The sequence below is a fragment of the Cheilinus undulatus genome, linkage group 14 (assembly GCF_018320785.1).
Source record: "Cheilinus undulatus linkage group 14, ASM1832078v1, whole genome shotgun sequence".
NCBI classification, from domain to species: domain Eukaryota; kingdom Metazoa; phylum Chordata; class Actinopteri; order Labriformes; family Labridae; genus Cheilinus; species Cheilinus undulatus.
Window position 1 is genome coordinate 22,433,142 of NC_054878.1, and position 21,795 is coordinate 22,454,936.

The 21,795-nt window shown below is 38.8% G+C and overlaps 1 protein-coding gene across 4 annotated transcripts in view; it reads left to right on the forward strand.

The window, feature by feature from the left end:
* Positions 1-668: 668 nt before the first annotated feature.
* The window catches only part of itsn2a (intersectin 2a), a 60,199-nt gene continuing 39,072 nt past the window's right edge, over positions 669-21,795 (forward strand). For all 4 annotated transcript variants that reach the window (XM_041804651.1, XM_041804650.1, XM_041804653.1 and 1 more), the window contains exons 1-2: positions 669-762; positions 13,315-13,386. In XM_041804651.1, the coding sequence (XP_041660585.1) occupies positions 13,380-13,386 (7 nt within the window). In that variant the 5' untranslated portion in view covers positions 669-762; positions 13,315-13,379. The remainder of the gene's footprint in view (positions 763-13,314; positions 13,387-21,795) is intronic.

Consider the following 21,795-nt stretch of genomic DNA (forward strand, 5'->3'; position numbering starts at 1 on the left):
TACATGGTTGCATGAATCTGATGAGACTGGCAAAAATGGGGAAAAGAGGCAAATATTGGCGGTAATAGTAACTGTTGGATGCATGCTAGCACCAATGCTACTGATCAAACACACAAGCACTGATATCATCAATAAATCACAAGTCACGAGGGCCCATTCTAAGGGACCCAGTTAAATCTGTAGGTAGCCATGGTACCCAGTGTTGGATGCCTATAAATATATTTTTGTTGATGTGGTATAGAAACAGGTAGCAGTAATTCTGGTAGGCTATTGTAATAACTTTTAAAATTTTGCTAGGATGATTAGTAAAATTGGAAGTCAATGTTTTGTTGTGCCTGGTTGCCTCATTTGTTGTAATGGGGCGGTTTTGTTTGTCTTTCAGAACTACATAGCCTACTTAAAACATGACTTGTGACATTTTGAGTTATATTATTAAAGAAAAAGGTGCGACTCTTGAGTGACGTATAGACGTAGCTTAAATTAAAATTGTCGGTTGAGTCGTCAGCACCACATACGCAATACGGTCGGTTAATACTGGCCAAATTAATGTGTTGCGTTAATATATTGCCACTGTTAGTAGCAAGGTCTTTTATTTTGAAGGATAAGCCCGGAAGTCAAGTTTGTTACTGCCATAACTTGACCCTTCAGAGGAACCCATTTCCAGTCCACACCCACCCCGGCTGCTGGATCGGGTCCTCCCTCCTCGGCAGCTCAATTTGCCAGGCTGGATGTCGGATGAACACTGCTCCTCTGCCGCAACAGGTAAATGGCAATCAATCAGTTTTAATCTCACAGGGTTGAACTAAATTCTACGCTTACGGACACTTTCGCCATTGACCTTGGGTTATTTTTTAAAGTGAGGATGTCCTAGTTGAATTAATCCTTAATGAATCAGGCAGAGTATCGGATTAAACCCGAGCTGCAGTATTTCTGTAGAAGATTCTTTGTTCACATAAATAACAAAATCAGAAAACATCAGAATTTATGACACCTGTCATTAAAACAGGAGTGAAAGCATTCTCTAGCGTGCGCTGAAAGCTGACGTAGTGTCTTTGAAAATATGCTTGACTGCATTTTAAAATTACCTTACAGTAATACGAGGGGAAACCTCTTTCTGAAACAAGGGCTGTCGTTTGTCTCTCTCTGTAATAGTGATAATATAAATTTTGTTTTACGTCTTGTGTGATGACTGCTGGAAACAGCTTCTTTCTTCTTTTTGCAGCAGGCATACCCTGGCACAAAGAGGCAATACAGCCTGCAGTGGTTTCATTGTTTTATACCATAAAATATAACCCTTTGTCCTAAAGTAAATTCACAGAGAAGATGCATATTCTGGAAAAGATCCAATGTCCAGAAATTTAATCCAAGAGTCATGCCTTTCTTGAGGAAAAAAAATCAATGTGTTATTTCTGGAGGTCCCTTGAGTGTCTGTGGCAGCCTAACTCGACCCAGCACACAGTGACCTTAATGTAGTTTGTAATATTTCATCATTTTTGGTGTATGATAGCTGATTGAAGTCTTAAAGGGGATTCTATTTCACCCTCACATCTTGGGTTTTTATCTGACAGGTGGGGCTGTTATCAGTCAGCTTTGAAGGTGTTTTGATTGTGTAACATGAGTGCAGTTTTCCGTCCTTCTGTATAATGATTTTGGAGGGTTTAGCTCTTTATCCATGCTCGTGTTCATGCACCGCAGTGTCTAATTATAGAGATTGCTTATAGTGTATGTGTGTTTCTCTGTGTGTGTCCTGCTGCTCCCTGTGAAAACAGAAAGAGGAGTGTTTCTCTGCTGAAGTGGCAAAGTCCGTCCAATCTGCACCTCCTGTGACATCTGGCCTCATCCCAGCAACCACTGTTGCATATCCACCTGCCAAGATAGAGAGGGCATTGCATAACACACACAGGCATTAAGACTCGCAAACATGCAAACATTGTTGAGTTGAAAATGAAGTAAAAAGATGTTCAGGGTTTGGTTATATGTGACACTCAATACAGTGTGGATGTGAGAGCTGTAAAGAGCATTTTTGGCTTTATGCTTGAAATCTTGTGCCAAAAGGAAGTAAAGGAGGCTGCTGTGATTCACTGCTCTCCCTGACCTATAAATGTTTTAGAATAATGAATATAAGAAAGTCTCTTTCACTGAAAGTGTCCCTGATTTTCACCTGCAGCACAACAGAGGAAAATGTGGTTGTCTTTGTGTGTGTGCTCTTGTAAATTAGGCAGAAATTACAAGCACATACAGTGCTTAACAAATTTATTAGACCACCTCCCAAAGTAAGGTTTATGCCACAGCTGCATCATAAAGTGCTTTAATGCCGACTCTTTCATTTTCAGTGAGCTCTCCACGTTTTACCATTTTTAACAGGAATGAGGAATTTCAAACTGAATTCACCTTTTTATACCCAAATTTGAGCTGGCTCACTGGGCTTCTCTGAGAAGTCAGAAATTAATCAAACATAACATTCAACCACTAAAACGAATTTTTCTATTCAGGAATGCAAGTAAATAACTATAATTTGACATATTAATCAAGAAATAATAACGTGCTTCACTATTTTTTCAGTTTTTTGTAAATCAGTAAAAATGAAAATTCATGGATAACACTAATAATTATATTTTAGCATTAAAAATATCATTTTGGTTAAAGAGTTTCTATATATTGGTGTATTAACCATTGCAGAAACATAAAAAATGATTCTGGTAATTACCAGTGCTGATAATTTAGGACAGCTGTGGCATAAATCTTACTTTGGGTGGTGGTCTAATAAATTTGTTAAGCACTGTATACACACAGGCTTCTTTCTTCTCCAGGCTTAGCAAAGCTTCCTGGGCTGTGTCTGCCAGAACAGGGTCTCCCTGTGTGTGGGGAGTGAGTGTCAGACACACCGCTCACACAGGCATTGATACGTACATCCGACCCAGGCTGGAGCGGGTACGTGCAGGTGCCAATCAGCATGCAGGGTGCAGTCAAAGCTTCTTTGATTAATTTTTTCGATTGGTGCAGTGGGTCAGCAAACGGACATCAGCAAAGTGTCTCACTGATTCAACAACCTGAGGCTTACAGAGTCCCACATGTAGCATCTGAAAAACATCAATAGAATACAGGCTGAAGAATGTCTAAGGTTGTAGTTTAATTTATCAGTAGCAAAGTCCAGTTGTCATCACATGCATGGACAAAATGACGGCCCAAGTGCAAAATGTGGTGTGGGCCCTGATTTTTCTTAAATTTGTTCTTTAAAGGAACTCTGCATGATCATACAAATTTACCATGTTGGATAGATATTTGTATCTCTTATATATTGAACAAAATACTCACTTCATATATGCACTTTTATAAAGTTTTAAATGAAAATTGTATCAACTCACCAGGACTCCTCTGTGTTTTAGTCCACACTGCACTCTGGGTAGTGTGACGTCATCTGCCCTTACTATTTCTATGCATCAAATCTTTATATCGTGAACATGTTAGAGAAATGATAATCACAGAGACATTATTGTCAGTGTAAATCAAAGACAATGTAGTCATAGAGGCAAAAAGACGGCAGGTCAAGCTGATTTTACAGTGTCTGGAGAGAGAGAGCGCCTATCTGGCTTAGCAATCCAGGCTGTTTACGCCCATACAGCTTGAAGTACCACTATTCACTCTTGGTTTGATCCTCATCATATCCTAGTGTCTCACTGATCACCCGAGCACTTCCTACTGCAAATTAATGCCTTCGATAACTTTTAAAAACAAGATATAGTAGCAACATACCTCTAGTAGATAAATGCCAGGTGCATGTGCATTTTCCTTATACAGCAACATAGATGAATGCCACTTTTATGCTCATATAAGGGCATGAGACTTCAAAGCAGTGCGCAAAGACACTGAGACAATGAGATGTTGTTTAACACCAGTGGTGAATATCTTATATGATGCTAGGCTCAGACCGTGCTTTAATTGTGAATCAGGCTGTAATGAAAAAAGAAGTAGTCCAGATTGATTTAAAAATAAATCTAAGTGTTTTACAGGGACTGTGGTTTGTTTCTTTGCTAGTCTTTAAACTTGAGAGTGTTTTTTAAGGACTGAAGTTTTAGATTTGATGTTTGTATCAGTTCTGGCATTGTTTAAAATGAATTCAGAAATGTCAGATTTTGTCAAAAATCCAATATCTTGCATCCATATTTGTTGGTTCTCTTTTTCATAGTTGTGGCTTTGCATGGGGGAAATAGGATGGGGGACTGAGTTGGAAATATCGGCAGAGAGAGCTTAGATGAATGCAGCAAAAGGCGATGGCTCAAGGCAAGCTTTAGATGTTAGCCTTTGCGACTAACAGCTGAGCAACAACCTGTAACCCACAAATCAGTTAACTTAATATTTAAGAGCTTTTCATATCTCAAAACATCAGAAATGTCATAGAAATAAAGCACTCAGGACTGTACACTGTTTTGGCACTGCAGAGAACAGAACCAATGATGCACATAGCATGTTGACCCCCATTGTTTGTCAACTCTTTTGATATTCCTGCCATTATCTTCTCTATTCTCCTGAAGTGTTAGTGTCCCACATTTTCCCCCTCACAGAGCAAAACTTCAGAAAAGCACCATAACAGTTTCGGCTGCTGTAGATGCCAATCAATATCCATGACAACACCTTCAATCGGTTGTCACAGTAAACATGTTGAAATTTTGGATGTATACTCAAATTAAGCAAAATGATGTCATTGAATTTTATGCTAGATCAAACTGAATGAGAAGTCAGAGATCTTTGATTGCTAATTTAAGAACATAAATCCTTCCACTGGCTCTTGGAAGTTGGCAGATTTAAGACATATCCGAACAATGCAAAGACTATGCAAACTTTGTTTTATCAGGATTGTTTCTGTCTAGCATCTACTTTTGGTCTCTGGTCTGTTTTTATTAATGATTGTGTCTTGTGAACCTCTTTGGGCTGGGCTTATTGTTTATGCATGAAGACACTATAATAGAATGAAATCAATCAATCATGTTGATCGGAGAATGAAATAGCACTCTGTGAGATGTTTGATGGGACCCCTCTACTAACTGCTCTGTTTGATAAGCAGCCAAGAAAGTCTCATATAATTACTACCTACAATGCCTAGTATTCACCCCCTGTGTGCTTTACCTTTGTATTGGTTTTATAAATCAATCATGGTCAATAATTTTTTTATATATATACAAAAAAAGATCTCTTTAATGTCAAAGTGAAATCCAATTTCTACAAAGTAATGCAAGTGAGTAAAAAATGTATTTCAAAATAAGTGACTGCATAAATATTTAACCCCGTCAAGTCAGTATTTAGTAGAATCACCTTTGGCTGCAATCGCAGCACTGAGTCTGTGGATAGGTCTCAGTCAGGCTTGCACATCTGGACACTGCAATTTTACTTGTATTTTTCTTTGCAAATCTGGTCAAGCTCTGTCAGGTTCCATGGACATCGGGCATGAACAGTCTTTTTCAACTCCTGCCACAAATTCCCCATTGGATTGAGGTCTGGGCTTTTGGCTCAGCTACTCAAGAACATTCACCTTGTTGTCTGTAAACATTTTTGTGTAACGTTTACTTTATGCTTCAAGTGTCTTGCTGGAAAATAAATCTTCTCTGCTGTAATACCCTTACAGACTGAATAAGATTGTCCAATATTTTGCCACATTCATTTTGCCATCTACTTTTGCAAGCATTCCAGGTACATCTACTGAGAGGCATCCCCTCAGCATGATGCTGCCACCCCCGTGCTTCACACAGGGGATGGTGTGTTTGAGTCCATGTCCAATATTTGGTGTCGGCCAAACATAGCATCTTGTCTGATGGCCAAAAAGCACAATTTTGGTCCTATCAGACCAATGAACTTTCTTTCACTTCACCATGGAGTCTCCCACATGCCTTTTGGTGAACTCTTTTCTAGATTCAGTGAGTTTTCTTTAACAGTGGCTTTCTCTTTGCCACTCTCCTATAAAGCTTTAACTGGTGAAGAACCCAGGAAAAAGTTGTTGAGTGCAAAGTCTCTCCCATCTCAGCTTCTTAAGCTTGTAACTCCTTTAGGGTAGTCATAGGTGTCTTGGTGGTTTCTCTCACTAGTCTCCTTCTTGCACGGTCACTTGGTTTGTGAGGACAGCCCGATCTAGGCAGATTTACACATGTGACATATTCCTTGCAATTCTTGATGTTGGATTTAACTGAACTCCTGGGGATGTTCAGAGCCTTGGAAAAAAATTTGTATCCATACCCTGACTTATATTTTTCAATAACCTTTGTCTCTGAGTTGCTTGGAGTGTTCTTTTGTCTTCCTGGTGTAATGGTAGCCAGGAATACTGATTAACCAGGTGTCTTTATACTACAATCTCATATTCACTGTACTCAGGTGATCCCAATTTACTAGCATCAATTAGCTGGATATCTGTTGGAATAGGTCAGTCACTTTAAAGGAGGTAAATATTTGTACAGTCACTTATTTTACCTTACATATTTTTGTTTAATTGACATTTCTTTGAAGAAATCAATGCCCTTTAAGGTGCTGTTTGTGCTTCATGCTATTGACCGTCTTAAACAAGAATTCTCCTGCATGGTTAGAGATTGACAGCTCTGGGAAAAGGAAGGCAGTGGACCTCAAGTCAAGAATAAATCGGCAAATAAAATTATTGCTGAGAAGTCAGGCGGTTTTTATGTGCTTTATGTGCGGTGCTTTCACTCCTGTGTTTTGTTCCTGAAGAGTTAAGGGAAAGTTATTTTTTTTCTGGTCCCACAAAAGGCCAAGAAGAAACACTTTAAAGATTAAAGCAGTTGATAGTTTGTGCATCTGAGAATGCATACAAGTCTCCAAATTATTTTACTATTCATTAGACAATAAGAGAATTTTGCTATCCAAAAATGTATTCATAAATATTGGTGACTGATTTTACTCGAATCACAACAGGACTAGTTAAATCAGCCTTTGTACAACTCTGTTACAAACAAAATGAGGTCTTTCTGTGTGTTCATATTTGTTAACAGGGTTTGTTCAGAAATTTGCATGCAACTTGCATGACTAGAAGTGATGTTTAGAATAGCACTTTAAGCCATCTATTCTGACAGATATGCCACTGCCAATATCTGTGCACAACACAACAACAGGCCCTGAGCTGAAACATTAAATCAAAAACAATCTTTCTACAGTTTTTTTTCTGAGCACTCCAACCTGAGGTTGACAAATCACAAGCAAAGTGAGTGTAACATATTGTTGTGAGCTTCTGAAGGTGCTCTCAGTGTTGCTGTAGAGGGTTTCCTCATGTTGATTTTGTGTTATTTTCATCCAGGATGTGTCCTGTTTGAAGAGAGGCGGCTCCACAGCACAGCCAATAGCAGATGTGATCCTCTGTTTGACAGCACACACACCTCAGGGAAGAAGTGTTTGTCTATGAAAGCGGATAAATGTCTGCTAAATACCATCATAAAAGCTTTTGCACAAGGGATTGTTAGACATGCACATGCATCTTTCCTCACATTACTCTAGTTTATTTTATAAAGAAGTTTTAACACGGCAGAACATTTGATAAAAAAATGAAACAAGTGGTAAGTTATTACATTGATTATTCCCCTAAAGCTGGATTGGACCAGAGGATTCCTGTTATTGGTTTGCCCATGATTTGGTGGTTATGTTGACCTCTACCAAGTACATATACACCTATCTGTGTCACGTTTGTTTTATTTATCTTACAAGTTTAGAAAAAAATGAAGTATGTATTGTAATATGCAAGCAATTTAACTCAATTGTGATTCAAATAGCATGGTAAGATAGGATACCCCTGATGAAGTCTATACTCGGTGGTGGTGGTGGCAGAGATGGAGGGATGCGGGATGAGATGGAGTGTGGACATCTGAGGAAATGAACCCAGACACTGATGAGATGGAGAGGAGGTGACTGGTGTGGAGGAGACTTGTAATGATGGAACTGAAACGACAAGTTCACTGCAGAAGGAAGAGAGCAGGAGTTCAACAGAAGCAGGATGATAAGTTAGAACTGGTCAAAGTGGAATCTTGTTGGTTTAGCACCTGAGCAGTATATACCCATGGTCAGGTGATTAGTAGGGCAGGAAGAGAAGGAGAGAGGGAGTGACATGAATGAGTGATGCATGAATAGCATTCCTGCTTAAACCTACACTCAGCTTTACTTGGTTCAACAGAATCAGATCTGCAAATGTCAAACAATGAAAGAGTTATTTTTTTGTATCTATCAAAAGAAAAAAAAACTTCACTGGCACATTATTATGTCTAACTAGAACTACTCACTGGCTATAAGAAGCCTCTGTTATAATAGAATTGCCAAACAGTGAAGGCACAGTGTTAGGTCAACAAAAGGGTTGGTTTTTCTAGTGGTGTGATATGAAGAAATCAAATAAGAAAGGCCCAATTATCATGACCTTTGACTTAAAAATGTATTCAGTTGACCCTTGAGTCAGAGTGGACATTTTCACAAAGTTGGAAAAAGAATCACTTTAATGGTTGTTGAGATATAATGTTTACAAGTAAAGGATGAAAGGAAAGCCCATAGCCTTGACCTTTGACCTCCAGAATCTACCAGTTAATCCTTGAGTCAAAGTGGAGGTTTGTGCGAGAATTGTAGCAAGTTCAAGCAAGGGATGAGCATGAAGCCCACTGACCTTGACTCTAGCCTTATGACCTCCAAAGATCAATTCAAGTTATCCTTGAGTTAGAGTGGATATTTTCACTTTTAAAGGGTTTTTTAGACACAATATTATTTATTAATTGGATAAGTCCTTTGACCTCCAGCAACCAGTTAATCTTTAAGTCAGGGTGGAGGTTTGTGTGAAGTTTGAAGAAGATTCCTCAAAGCAATTTCGAGATTTTGTGTTTACAAGCAATGGACTAACATGGGAAACACTTACCTTAGCCCTTAGTCATCAAAATGTTATGAGTTCATCCCTGAGTCAGATTGGACATTTGGTCAAAATTTGAAGAAAGTTCCTCAAAATATTGTTGACATATCCTACTTTCTGAGTCAGAATGGACATTTGATGAGATAGTGAATAAACACAACATACTTGTGCCCTACGACAAAGATCAGCGCTTTGTGCGGCAATCCCTTATCCATGACTGTTTGCTTCCACAAGTCGAGCGGGCAGTCCAGTGGGTTGCAAAAAAAAGTCAGTACTTCGCCAGGATTATCAAGTGGGAAACCTCCTTCACCTGTGTTTTGTCCAGTTAGTCCCACAACACTTCAAGAGGTCTGACCTACTTAGCCAACAATGCCACTACTGCTTCCCTTACACCGCTCATAATTTCAAACACAGAAAAGACAACTGTTCCTGGTGCTAAAGCTTTCAATACACTGTGATTTTGTGCTAACAAGCTATGAATGAACATGAAGCCCAGTGACTTGACCTTATTGCCTTCAAATTCTAATCAGTTTATCTTTGAGTCAGAGTGGACATTTGTACCAAGTTTGATAAAATCCCTTGCTGAGATATTGCATTCACGAGCAAGGGATGAACATGAAACCCAAATGACCTTGACCTTAGACTCTGATCTCCAAAATCTAATAAGGTTTTGCTTGAGTCAGAGTGGACATTTGTGCAAAGTTTGAAGAAAATCCATCAAAGGGTTCTTGAGATATCATGTTAAAATAATGACCTAAATGCAAGAATAATCCATATGCATAATGCCTCCAGCCTTAGCTACCGCTGGTGTGAAAGCATTAAAACTAATTTGGCAATTATTCACCTCTTGCTATTAAAATTATAACTCATATGGAGTGAATACATTTAAACTTTGCAATGACTTTGCTCATATTCAAGGTGAACTGATTGTAAGTAGATGCTCAAATGCTAATTTCAAGGACTGAGGGGTATTATTAAAGGTTAAAGTTTTGAAAGTTTCACCCACAACAGTGACCACCCACGCAAGTAATTGGGGGATCTGCCCTTGCTCTAACTCTGTTGTAGTGTTTTTCACAACTAAGAAGTGTCTGGCAGACAAAATCAAACGCTTGGCAGAGAAACATGAAAAGGAGTGCTCCCTTTGGAGTCAATCAGTTCCAGTTCTAGAGAGCTGGTGGTGTTTTTTGTTTCTAGGGTACTTTCAAATATTTTCAGCACATAAATGATGTCCCGAGCACAGTAACCCTGTGGAAAACACTGATGGATGCTTATTTCAGTGACAGCTGGAGGCATACAACCACAGTGCATTGTATTTTCTTTGATAGATTTATAGTTTTTGACTAGAAATATGGCACTGTGGCTTGTTTGTGTGTGTATTGTTTATGGTCATGTGTGTACACATAATCAGGTGCATGCACGGTGAGTGGTTCATTGCTCTTAAGTAATTGGCAGTGTCGGCATGTGCGGGGGAATGATTTATTCTACAACCACAATCTCCCCCTCCAGGAATTCACACGGAAAGAGGAGAGCCGATGATGGAGCAAGAGTGTAACAAGAGCAGAAGGAGAGGAGAGAAGAGGATGGAGGGGTTGTATAACAGGCGATGCATGCTGGAGTGAGGGAAGAATAAGAAATGGAGGAGCTGAAATGGAAGAGAGAGAACGGTGAGGGAGGAAAGTGTGAAGGGAATGGTGTGGTGAAAGCAGAGGACGGTACGGAGAATTAGAGAAAGCTTGCTTGTTAGCTCTAAGCTCCTGGATAGATGGATGAAACCAGGAGGAAAAAGAAGGATCTCAGCAGATGGACCAATAGAATTAAAAGAAGATGCAAAGAGTTGCTGGAATAGTAGAATGAGAAACTGCAAAGGTGGTTTAAGGTGAAGAAAAAGTGGTCACCAGCATGTGTGAGAGTCTATCCTTCACACATGGCTCATTTTCCAATTTACCTGTAAGAGCTCACCTGCCCCTCCTGTCTCCATGGATTCTGTCAGAGACCCCACTGAGGAATCACATCAGGTGTCCTGGCCCCCTGCAAGCAGAGAACAGTGAACTCAATACAAATCTTTGTTGTGTGGTACAACACGTGAAGGAAAAATGCTTGTCAAACTTTTTGCCTCTTAAATGACAAATCTTTATATTCTGAGGAGAATTTTCTTAGATGAAAATGTCCAATTTACCTTCAATAACAAAAATAAGAAAAACTTTAATTTTCAGTTCCTTTTAAGCAAATACACAGCCAAGAGTGCTTTACAAAACAAGATGGTAAACACAATTATAATCAAAAACAGAGTAAAATATCAAAATAAACAATGCCCTTGAAATCAATCAGAACAAACAAGGAGATAATAGGAAAAAATAATTTAATCGGATGAAAAAATTCAATGTGAACTTTTTAAATTCTCTAAAAAACAGATATTTAAGGAAAGCTTTTAAGGAAAATTATGCACATTTTAATGGGATAATATTTTGGTTTCATATTCAAGAAATTCTTATGTTGCTTTGATGCATTATTCAGTCCTTATGAGGCATTAGTGTTCCATTTATTCTCTATAAAACAGATTTTCTTTGATAAATAATACAGATACGAAAATAAATACATAAATGAACTGATATTTCTAGGGCAATGTTTTGCTCACATCAGACAAAGACAATCGCCTTTTCACACGCATCTAAACCTGCAAATGTAGGGGGTTTACTTGCTTAATTTTAAAACATTTTCACGAATAAGTCTCCACTCATGCGTTAAATCGAGTGTACATGAGTGCCCATAAGATCTGAGAGGGGAGGCTTTCTTCTCTCACAACCAGCATTTCAGTCAGTTGTCAACAAACATGGCTGAGGTTGTCTACATTGAGAGGTTTGTATCTGCTGTGACAAAGTTACGGACAGAAGGTTTCACACCTTACCAGGCAATCTGACCTCCTCACTCACTTTCCTGTTAGCAAGATCCTTGTTATTCCTGGGTCTGTAGAACAAACATAGTTTTCCCAGAATGTCTTTGGGCATTAGACACTTTTTGCACCGTGAGTGAAGTTACCCACTCAGTAAGAGAGTTGCAGTCTGTGGGGACCATCTTCAGCATAGCAAGGATAATGTGCTGGACTCTTTCTAGGGTACTTTCTAGGTCAAAGTGCAAATTTTCAGTCTTTGTTAAATTATTTTACTTTGAATGGCATGCTTGTTTGAAGTTAATATATATAATAGACATGAGAGAAAATTGCTGCGGATAAGAAACATAAATTACATATTTTAACTGGAGTCATGCTCAAAAATGTATTTTCACTACTTAAAAACTTTTATGTAGCGGTTACGACAAGTTACTGATACATAAAATGAGGATTTTAACCTTTTTGGTTTTACAGTGTAATTTAAAAATTTGGTTGATCAAATTACCTCAAAGAAATCCAATATCTGACAAAGACTAAAACATAGGGACTTTTTGTTGACAAAAACTGGACTAAGATGTTTTTAAGGCTGTAATTTCCCTGGGATTTGAAAATGTTTGATTTAAAAAGCATTGCATTATGTGATGAATCTACATTTCTGCAGCAACATTCAGAAAATAGGGTCAGAATTTGGTGTGAACAATAAGAAAGCCTGCAGACCACCAACAACCATGGCATGTTGAAAATAGAACAACAGAACCCCCTTTCTCCCTAAAACCTATATCCAGTTTTAACTTCAGCGGGTGTCTTGACCACATCTGCATGCCTAAGTACATATTTTGCAACCATGTGATTGGCTAATACTTGCAGTAATAAGCAGTTGAACAAGTGTACCTAATGAAGTGGCTTTTATATGTGTATATGCATGTGAAATAATATTTATTCTCCATTAAGATGATGTTGATATAAATACCCCTATGAGATGAATTCTGTATTTATCTGAGAGTAAATATTTGTATTTCTGTGACGGTGATGCCTTATTTATGAATGTTGCACATCAAGCTAAATGTCAGACATATTTACTCTGCAGGAATAAAGATTTGACTCCTGGCTCAAGCTGCCATCTGTGATCTGAGCGGACAATGATAAATGCTTCCTTCCTCCCAGACCACCATCATTTTCCCTCCTCTGTGCGTCTGTCTGTTCTCTTGCCCTCATCTCCCTGTTTGCATTGTCTGTATGCCTGCTTTGCTTTCTTCCCTCCTCTTCCTCCTCTCTCTCTCTCTCCCTCTCTTTCTGTCATTTTGTCCCCCTCCTCTCCTCCTTCTTCACTCCATCCTCCCTCACTGTAGCCGTTCAGCATGCCTTCCTTGCTTTGTTAACAGGGAGATGAGATTTTTTACTGCTCTTGCGCTGCGTTTACATCCTTTCTATTCTCCTCTTATTTTATAGCGGCGTGCTTGCATTCCTCACTTGTACCCATTGCTCCCAGACACACACAATCCCTCTCTCATCTCCTACTCTCTCTCTCTCTCTCTCTCTCTCTCTTTTTCTGCAGATGTCTGAGAGCAAGCCAGCTGAGTAGAGGACTCCCCTCTCTGCCCGAGCTCTCCACCTGCAGTCATGAATGGTAGGAACCATCTATTTATCCCTCACATTGCCTTCTGTGTTTGTGTGTTTCCCTATGATGTGATTGTCTTTGGGAGGCAAATATGCTGTGCATGGAGGGGAATGAAGTTGGAGGGAAAAGATCGAAGAGGGAGGACATAAAACAAAGAAGAAAAGAGAAAGAGAGTGATGAACAATAAGCAGCAGAGGTGTCGTAACCCTTCTTTAAACTTTAATCTTCCCCTCTGGTTGTCTCTCTCCCGGATTGAGAGATGTTATGATGCTCTGATGCTCCATTTTTTAAAATGTGTGACTCTAAACTGAACCCTGGAATCTTGACAATGCAATATGTATCCAGCTTCTAGGTGGAGTGATCAGACTTTAGCCAAACTTATCTTTGTTCCCAAAAGACTTTGCAAGAAATTACCACAAATTGTCCGCTGTATTCTTAAAGGAACATGTACAATTATTTCTGCTAATTGCATGCAAATTATCATCTATTTTAGTTCATATTTCCACGTGTATTAAATATGTTGCATCTCTTTTGTCCTTGGTGTGGACACAGCTCAGCAGTGAGTGTTTGTGTGTGTAATCCTCTTGTTTCCAGCCTTTGATCTGTTGCCGCTGCTTAAGGGCCTCTTTGGGAAATGCCTCAGAGAAAGTGTATGTGCCACTGTGTGTGTCTGGTACATCTTTTCTAGATGACTAATCCTGCAGTTCAACAAAGTGGCAAACCCTACAACTTAGCCACAATGTCTGCATTAATTTATTTAGCACAAAGACAATCTGGGGGGGGGAGCGATTCGAACACACGACACAAGCATGTGATGAGTTTCTTTATAGAAACTTAGCTGTATGGGAGGATGAGCTTTATGGCTCTCCCTCTCACAGCTTTGAAATGAAGTCAATGTAAAGTCATTAGTGTTCATTTCCAAACAGGTGGCCACTCCCACACAAGGAGAAGCATGTCTTTGTTAGGATTAAACACTGCAGAGACTTTGATCCACGACATTTATCTGAAACATCATTTTGTCCTCCCCAGGTGAAGAGTTTGATAGTAAATAGTTAGGAAAGCAATTACGTGGTAGCCCTCAGCAGACCTGTGCTGTGTGCCTGGAGGTTTGACAACAGGCCGGCGTCTCCTAAAGACTGAACAGCACCAAGACAACAGAGCAAGGCTGACAAAAGGAAAGTAAAACCACGAAAGGCCCAGGCTCTTTGTGTTGCGGCTACTGAGGAGGCTGGTCTTTATTCTCTGTCACTAGCTGTCCATGAGAGTATTTTGCAGATTTTCTTCTCTGCTGACAGAACTGCGTATACAGATGAGGATAAAATTACATTCCCCCAATGAAAATTTCATTTTTTCTCAAGTGCTGTAAAGCAATTTTCAGCACAGCTTTTCCAGATACCCTGGTTTTATCTTGGATGCTAACATTATTTTACTTTTTACACGGAAACAAAATTATTTCACAAAAACTACCAGGGTCAAAATTATAAGCCCTGGCATGGACCTTGGTCTTCAGTTCACCCCCAAGATTTTTAATGGGATTCATGTCAGGGCTTTGTGCAGGCCAGTCAATAACGTTCATTTTGGTCTTCTGGAGGTAGTTCTTAACCATGAGCCACGAATGTTTGGGGTTATTGTGATGGAAGACAAAGCAACGACCCAGACCCAGTTTTGCTGCTGACTGCTTCACATATCCTCCTTTCTTCATGATTCCTTCCATCTTTCCCAGTTCCAGATCTCCACAGTATAATACTCCTACTGCTATGTTTCACTGTGGGGACATTGTTCTTTAGGTTATACACCTCTCCCTTCTTTTTGCAGACATAAGCAACGTCTCTATGGCCATAGAGCTCGGTTTATGCTTCATTTGAACAAAGGACATGCTTCCAGTGTGCATAATCTTTCTCCAGGTTGTCCTTAGTATTCTTCATGCTGGTTTGAAGCCATCTCTTCTGCAGAAGTGGAGGTTTTCTTGGTCCATTCCTGTGCAGGGTTCTAGTGATGGTCTTCTTTGAGACAACAATTCCTGATTGGCTAAGTCATTCGCTAGTGTCTTGGCAGTTGTTCTGGGGTCTTTAGACACATCCCTCACTAGTTTTCTTTCCAGAGTCTCTGAAATCTTTCTCTTCCTACCTCTTCTAAACTTGTTCTGTGCTGTTGTCTTTAAATTTATTGATGATCCTTCTCACTCCAGTTCTTGACACTCGAAAACACTGTGATAACCTTGTATATCCTTCTACTGCTTTATTAGCATCAGCAATTCTTTTTCTCTAGTCTTAACTGATTTCTTTTGTTTTTGCCATGATGCTTTCCCAGTGACAGCTCATACCTTTACTGAAGGTTTTTTATACTGTGTTTAAACTGGGAGGTAACCCTCAGTTTGAACTTGATTTTACAGGTGTTCAGCATTACAAAGTTAAAGCACACCACTGAAGAACAGTTATTTTTGCTATGGCTCAACAAAAAAGCCCTTTCTAAAGGGAGCTAATCATTTTGATCATGAAAGTTTTTGGCTTTTGCGAATTTTTTTTTTTTTGTTCAAAGTAAAGTAATGTTTGCATTCAAAACAAAACTAGGATTTTTGGAAAAGCAGTTAAGAGTCATTGCTCTGTTTAACAGCACTGTTGGGACAAAAACATGACATTTTTATCAGGGGGCTAATGTTTTTGTCCTCATCTGCAGCTAGCAAGAAATGTAGAACAAACATAGCCTACACATCTCCAAATGTTTTTAATTAAGCCAGTAGGCTGATGCTAGATAGGAAAGGTATCAGGAACTGTCTTTTAAAGCATTTCACATTTGAATAAATGAGCATGTTTGCTCTCCTACCAATGCAGCATGCTTACATGTGTCTGTATGAGCTACAGCTGGGGTACAGTTAGCTAAATAATCAACAAAATGACTAAAACCAAAACTAACTAGCTAGCTTGTTACAAAGGCCTAAAAACAGTACACACAATCTTTTTATATGCACAGTTTTAAACAAATGAATTGAATACATTCATGAAATGTGTTAGCTTTGAGTAGGAGGCTAGCAGTTTCTCCTGCTCTGAGTCTAATGCTACTAAGCTAACAAGTTTTCACTCCTGCTCCCTGTTTTCTAAAATATCCAGAGGTGCCATAGGAAATAGTTTAAAAAGCATATCACCATAATTTCCCACAACCATGCTCACTTTTTAAGCTAATGTGTTTTGGCAGTGTGTTAATGTAAGCTAGTTTTAATAATCAGAAACATATCCTCATCCTGTCTGCTAGGCTGACATATCAAATATGTGTTAACTCTTTCTGTGTTTTTTTTTTTCCAAACACAAAAGTCAAACCACAGAAGACCCCTATGGATAGCCTGTATAAGAAGCTTTTCAGTGCCCCACTTATTCACAAAGCATTCAGCCCCTCAACATAAACGCAGCAGATCCACTGACAGGCCTGTGGATGTGACCATGCTAGCATCATGTCCCAGTGGCACTGTGCTAAATATCATCTCTGTCTGAGGCTCACAGTAGCTTCTAAATGAGGTCTGTCAAAGCCAAGGAGACAATGTGAAGAATACTCACATCTCTGTGTGAGATTAATTACTTTCACCTCTTTTTATGCCTGCATTTTGCTGACAATGCCAAAAAGTAGGTCGGAGACCTGCGAGCTGCTAACATTGGCTCTGTTAGGGAAAAAGACACATCTACCTGAACAGGTGTAACCATAGTTATTTAGAGTAGAGTGAGATAGACTGGATGTTGGAAAACCTTTGTGTGAGTCAAACAGCAGTTTTTGATTAAATCTCACCCTTTATTTTGGAAAAAAAAATGTTTAGACTCCTTCCTTGAGTTTTCAAACGGTCTGCAGTGCATCTTTCCTCAGGGATTTGTGTGTAATGTGTGTGTGTGTGCTGTGGTCGACGGGAGCCAGTGGGGTGTTTGGGTTAGCTACAGGAGGAAGTTCCATCATGGGCAGGCTGGTATTTCCTGAAGCTGGTGAATAAATTACACCCTAGATACTTGCTCTATGAAGACATACACCCATAATAGGCCAGAGAATTTTTATTTTGTCCAGTAACAATATTATGACAACCATATCAGAACCATTTCTCATCTCCTTAGCTCCATGACTTCATTCCTACTTTTTAAATCATTTGCATCTCTATCATGATGCCCTGATGATGTAAATGTGGTGCATGTTGAGGTTAAAAGAGACTACTTCCTATGTTAGATATCCTGTCACTAACATAATAATTTAGAAACCAGTCAGCTGTACTGTACTTTTCTTAATATTCACAGTTGTGAATTCATTCTGTCCCTCCTTTTTTAATTCTAAAACGCCAATAAAGATGTTTAACAAATGCTCAGGCAACACTTTAGTAAAAAATGGGACAGATTCTGGGAACTCTGTGGCACTGTTGCTTTTAGATTTGTCTGCCACCTTTGACACAGTTGACCGCCAGATTCTTATCACTTTTTGAAGTGTATGTTGGAATATCAGGTACTGTCCTAAAATGGTTCCAATCTTATCTCACAGGGAGGACTTTTGCTGTACATTTAGGCCAGTACTCCTCTGCGAAGGCCGCACTAGGCCGTGGGGTCCCTCAAGGCTCTGTCCTTGGCCCCACTCTGTTTTCCTTGTGTCGTCTTCCTTTGGGGTCAGTTTTTGAAAAGTGCAACAGTTCTTTTCATTGCTTTGCAGGTGATTTACAGATCTACCTGCTCATAAAAACAGACTCCATGAATGCGTTGTTACACTGTCTTTAAGATGTTAAAACCTGGATGGAGCTAAATTTCTTTTCATTGAACAAAAAGAAACAGAATCCTTGTCTTCAGTCTGACCTCCTGCAAAGTTTTGACAGTTTTTTTGGCCCTCTATCATCCTACAGTCCCCCTATCATCAGTGGAAAAGACAATTGCTATCCATTGTACATGAGTTGTAGCTCTGTCTAAGCTTCTTTGTCTGCTGATGGTCCAAAGTCCAGCTTCAGGTCTTCTGAGGGGAAAAAGACGACATGATCATATCAGAACAGTTTTAGCTTCCTCCACTGGCTCCTGTCAGCTTCAGGACCCAGTTTAAGATTTTGTCACTGGTTTTTAGAACATTTCATGGGTTACTCCTAAATACTTGACTGAGTTGTTGCACCATCATGCACCAGTCAGAGCAATGCGGTTGACACATCAGCTGCTCATACATGTTCCAAAGTGAAGGCTTAAAATCCGAGATGATGGAGCATTTGCAGTTGCTGCTCCAAGACTATAGAACGTATTCATATTTGGTATTGATATTGTCTTAAGTCTGTGCAGCACTTTGGTTAACTTTAGGTTGTTTTTAACATCTGATATAAATAAATTTGGACTTGACTTTAAATGGGGTTATGTTTACTGAGTTCACAAGAAGAGACCATATAAAAGCCCTGCTCTTATTGTATTTATGACATCTGAGGTTGATTTTTTTTTAGTTCAGTTTTAGTTCAAAGTTCATTTTTCATCCACGTCTGGACCAAAAGGAGCTATAGAAAGTATTAATCTAGGTTGTCACATTTAACGTCTTGCCTCTTGTTCCTCCATGTGTTTGAACATAATTACATAGTGTAATGTTAGCATCTCTGTTTTAAAAGCAGAGAGGAGAAAAAATCATCTTTTGGCATCCGTGTTGCCATTGACTTGCAGAACTATTCCCATATGGTTACCTCTTGAACATCAAACCTTTCCTGAACATGTCTTCATGAGTTCACAAACTTCATGAACTTTATGAGTTCAGTTTGATGCTGTAGAAATGCAAGATGGTGACAACGTCCAGCACTAATGTTTCTCGACTTTACATCAATACTAATCCTTCTCATCATAATATGATAATAATCATGGTATTGATATAATTATTAGGGGTAGACAGATTATCAGCCTGACTCATTATTGATGCCATTATTTAGCATATAGATGATTATTGGTATCTGCAGGTTATTTACTGAAAATTGGCCAAAATAAATTAATTCAAAGGTGTGTTACTCTGGCTCCTCAGCAAGGCGTGTCTTCCACTCTGGTTTTGTTGTCACTCTGTGTGTCTCACCTTATGTCCTGCACACAACACCATCTGGCTCGCTTAATGTCAAACAACTACCAGCAAATCAACACTGAGGTCTTGGTGGCGCTGACACAGGGAGTGTATGGACTCACTTCCTGTTCTGCTGCTGTGTTGCTCTGTGTTGATTCTCATGTTTACAGAGATAGTATCAAGATGTTTATTTTCCTGAAATTGAAATTTTTTAACATGCAGTTTTACTTTTGCCACATCAGGTAAATTTTGTTTATCATGACAAATGCATATTTGTTTCAAATATAACAGTATTACATTATTGGACAACCCTTATTAATTATTACAATTACAATTGTGAGACCTGAACATTTGGGGGAATTTTGTTGGTGTGAAAACACCATAGGAGTAGTTTTTGTGTGTTTGTTTTTTGATGGAAATGCATCTCATATTTCCCCTCTTTCTCCCTTTACCCCTAAACACAGCAGTATCCTGCTCAAGTTTATTATAATGCTTTTTATTTAATTTAAGTTCTAAATCATGACTCCAATGACATATCAAATTATGAGTCATGAGTTAAAATACACTGGCAGTGTCTGAAACCACGCACTCATTCCCTACTCCCTATCCATTAAATAGTGAGCAGCATAGTGGACTATATAGTGGACTCAACTGAAAAACACAAAAATCAATTTTGGAAACTACTCCAGCAGCGAGTAATGACATCATCACTGTCTCACAATTAAAACGTTTAGTAACAACAGCTTGTAGATTTCCATGACAATGGCTGAGGATCGAAATTAACATTAGAATTTCACTGAAAACTGATACTAAATGCATTTTATTTTCTTTGAAAAAATGAAAAATACTAAAAGATAAAAAATGTTGTGTCTTTAGTGGCAAAATAGTGTGCATTTTTGTGTGTAATGTAACTTATTTTTGCATAAAGATCATGGTCTCATGTCTTGTAATCCTACTCTGTTTTAATCCTTAACATTTTCTTACAGATTTGGTTAAAAAAAAAACATTAAAAAAATATTAGAGAAAGTTTTTGTATGTGTTCCTGTGCTCCTCTCATTCATCCGTCATGTTTGAGAGCAGCAACCGCTATGCATGATGATAAATATTGCTGGGCTGGTGAACATTGGTTGTTCACTACTTTTCAAAATGTATTGTGGGATAGAATGAGTGAATTATATAGTGAATAACAATGCTCACTCAGAATTCGGACACCACTACAAAATGGTGTATTCACCATATGGTGCACTATGTAGTGAATGGGGAGTGATTTTGGACACTGTAAATGTCTATTTACAACTGGAAACTATTGAGCATAGTTTTTGGCAAGTCATGGCAATTTTGTCTTTTTCCTATTAAAGAAAACACTCTGCACTGAATATATTAATGTAGTAAATATCATTTTAGAATCAAAAGAAGCTCTTTCAAAACCTCCAATAAGTCTTCGACAAACTAAGCCTGACATCTTTATTAAATTCCTGGTTTCTCTTGTGAAAAATCCGTGTAAACACCATCAGAGTCATTGGCCTGTGGCTTTTTAAAGAAAAAGGAGCTGTTTATAAAATAAGCTACGCAAAATCAGATGCAGCAAGTTTTCCCATTTCTCCCAGATGTACTGTATTCCCATCTGTAACACTGGCTCTGTTTTACATTAAATACTTTTACTTTCTATATGAATTCAGTGTTTAAAGTAGTTTAACACTCTTGTGCACCTCTGGCCCTGTTATCTGTCATCGTCTCCTTATCTACATCTCTGACAATCCATTACTGCCATACTGTGAGATCCATCTGTGCACAATCTCTATACAGTTAATCTGTTCCTTGTAATATTGCTTCAGAACGCTGGAATAAAATTCATTTTAAGGCTTTACCCAGGCTGTGATCGTCTCTGATTAGCTTAATTTCATGGATTCCCTCATGATTGAGTGATTATAAGCTCTACTAACAAGCCTTCATTCCTCTCTATTGAAGATGTATGCCAAGATTGAGAAAAAATTTAGTTTCACACCCCTCACACAGAATATTTGAGCTCATTTTTAATTCATTGCTAACCCTGAACTTACCTTGAGATATGCAAGAGTGGAGCGGAGTGAAAAAAAGCTGACTGGACGTTTTATACATTAATCATTGTCGGGAGCTGGTTAAGAGTGTTTTCATCAGAGAGGCAAGACTCATTTTTGATGGAAATTATGCACACTTTTTGAAGGGTGAAAAAGACACTGTATACTGAATTTACTATGAGCAGTGCCACTATGGGAGCTCTCACTGTGCTGCTGCATTTTTGTGTGTGTCATTTTAAGAAAGATTTGTGCTCCAAAATGTAGCTGGTATTTGAACAAAGAAGTGCTTTGTGTTTACATAGCTGGCTCGGGGACAGATTTTGATGTGTATAATAACAGT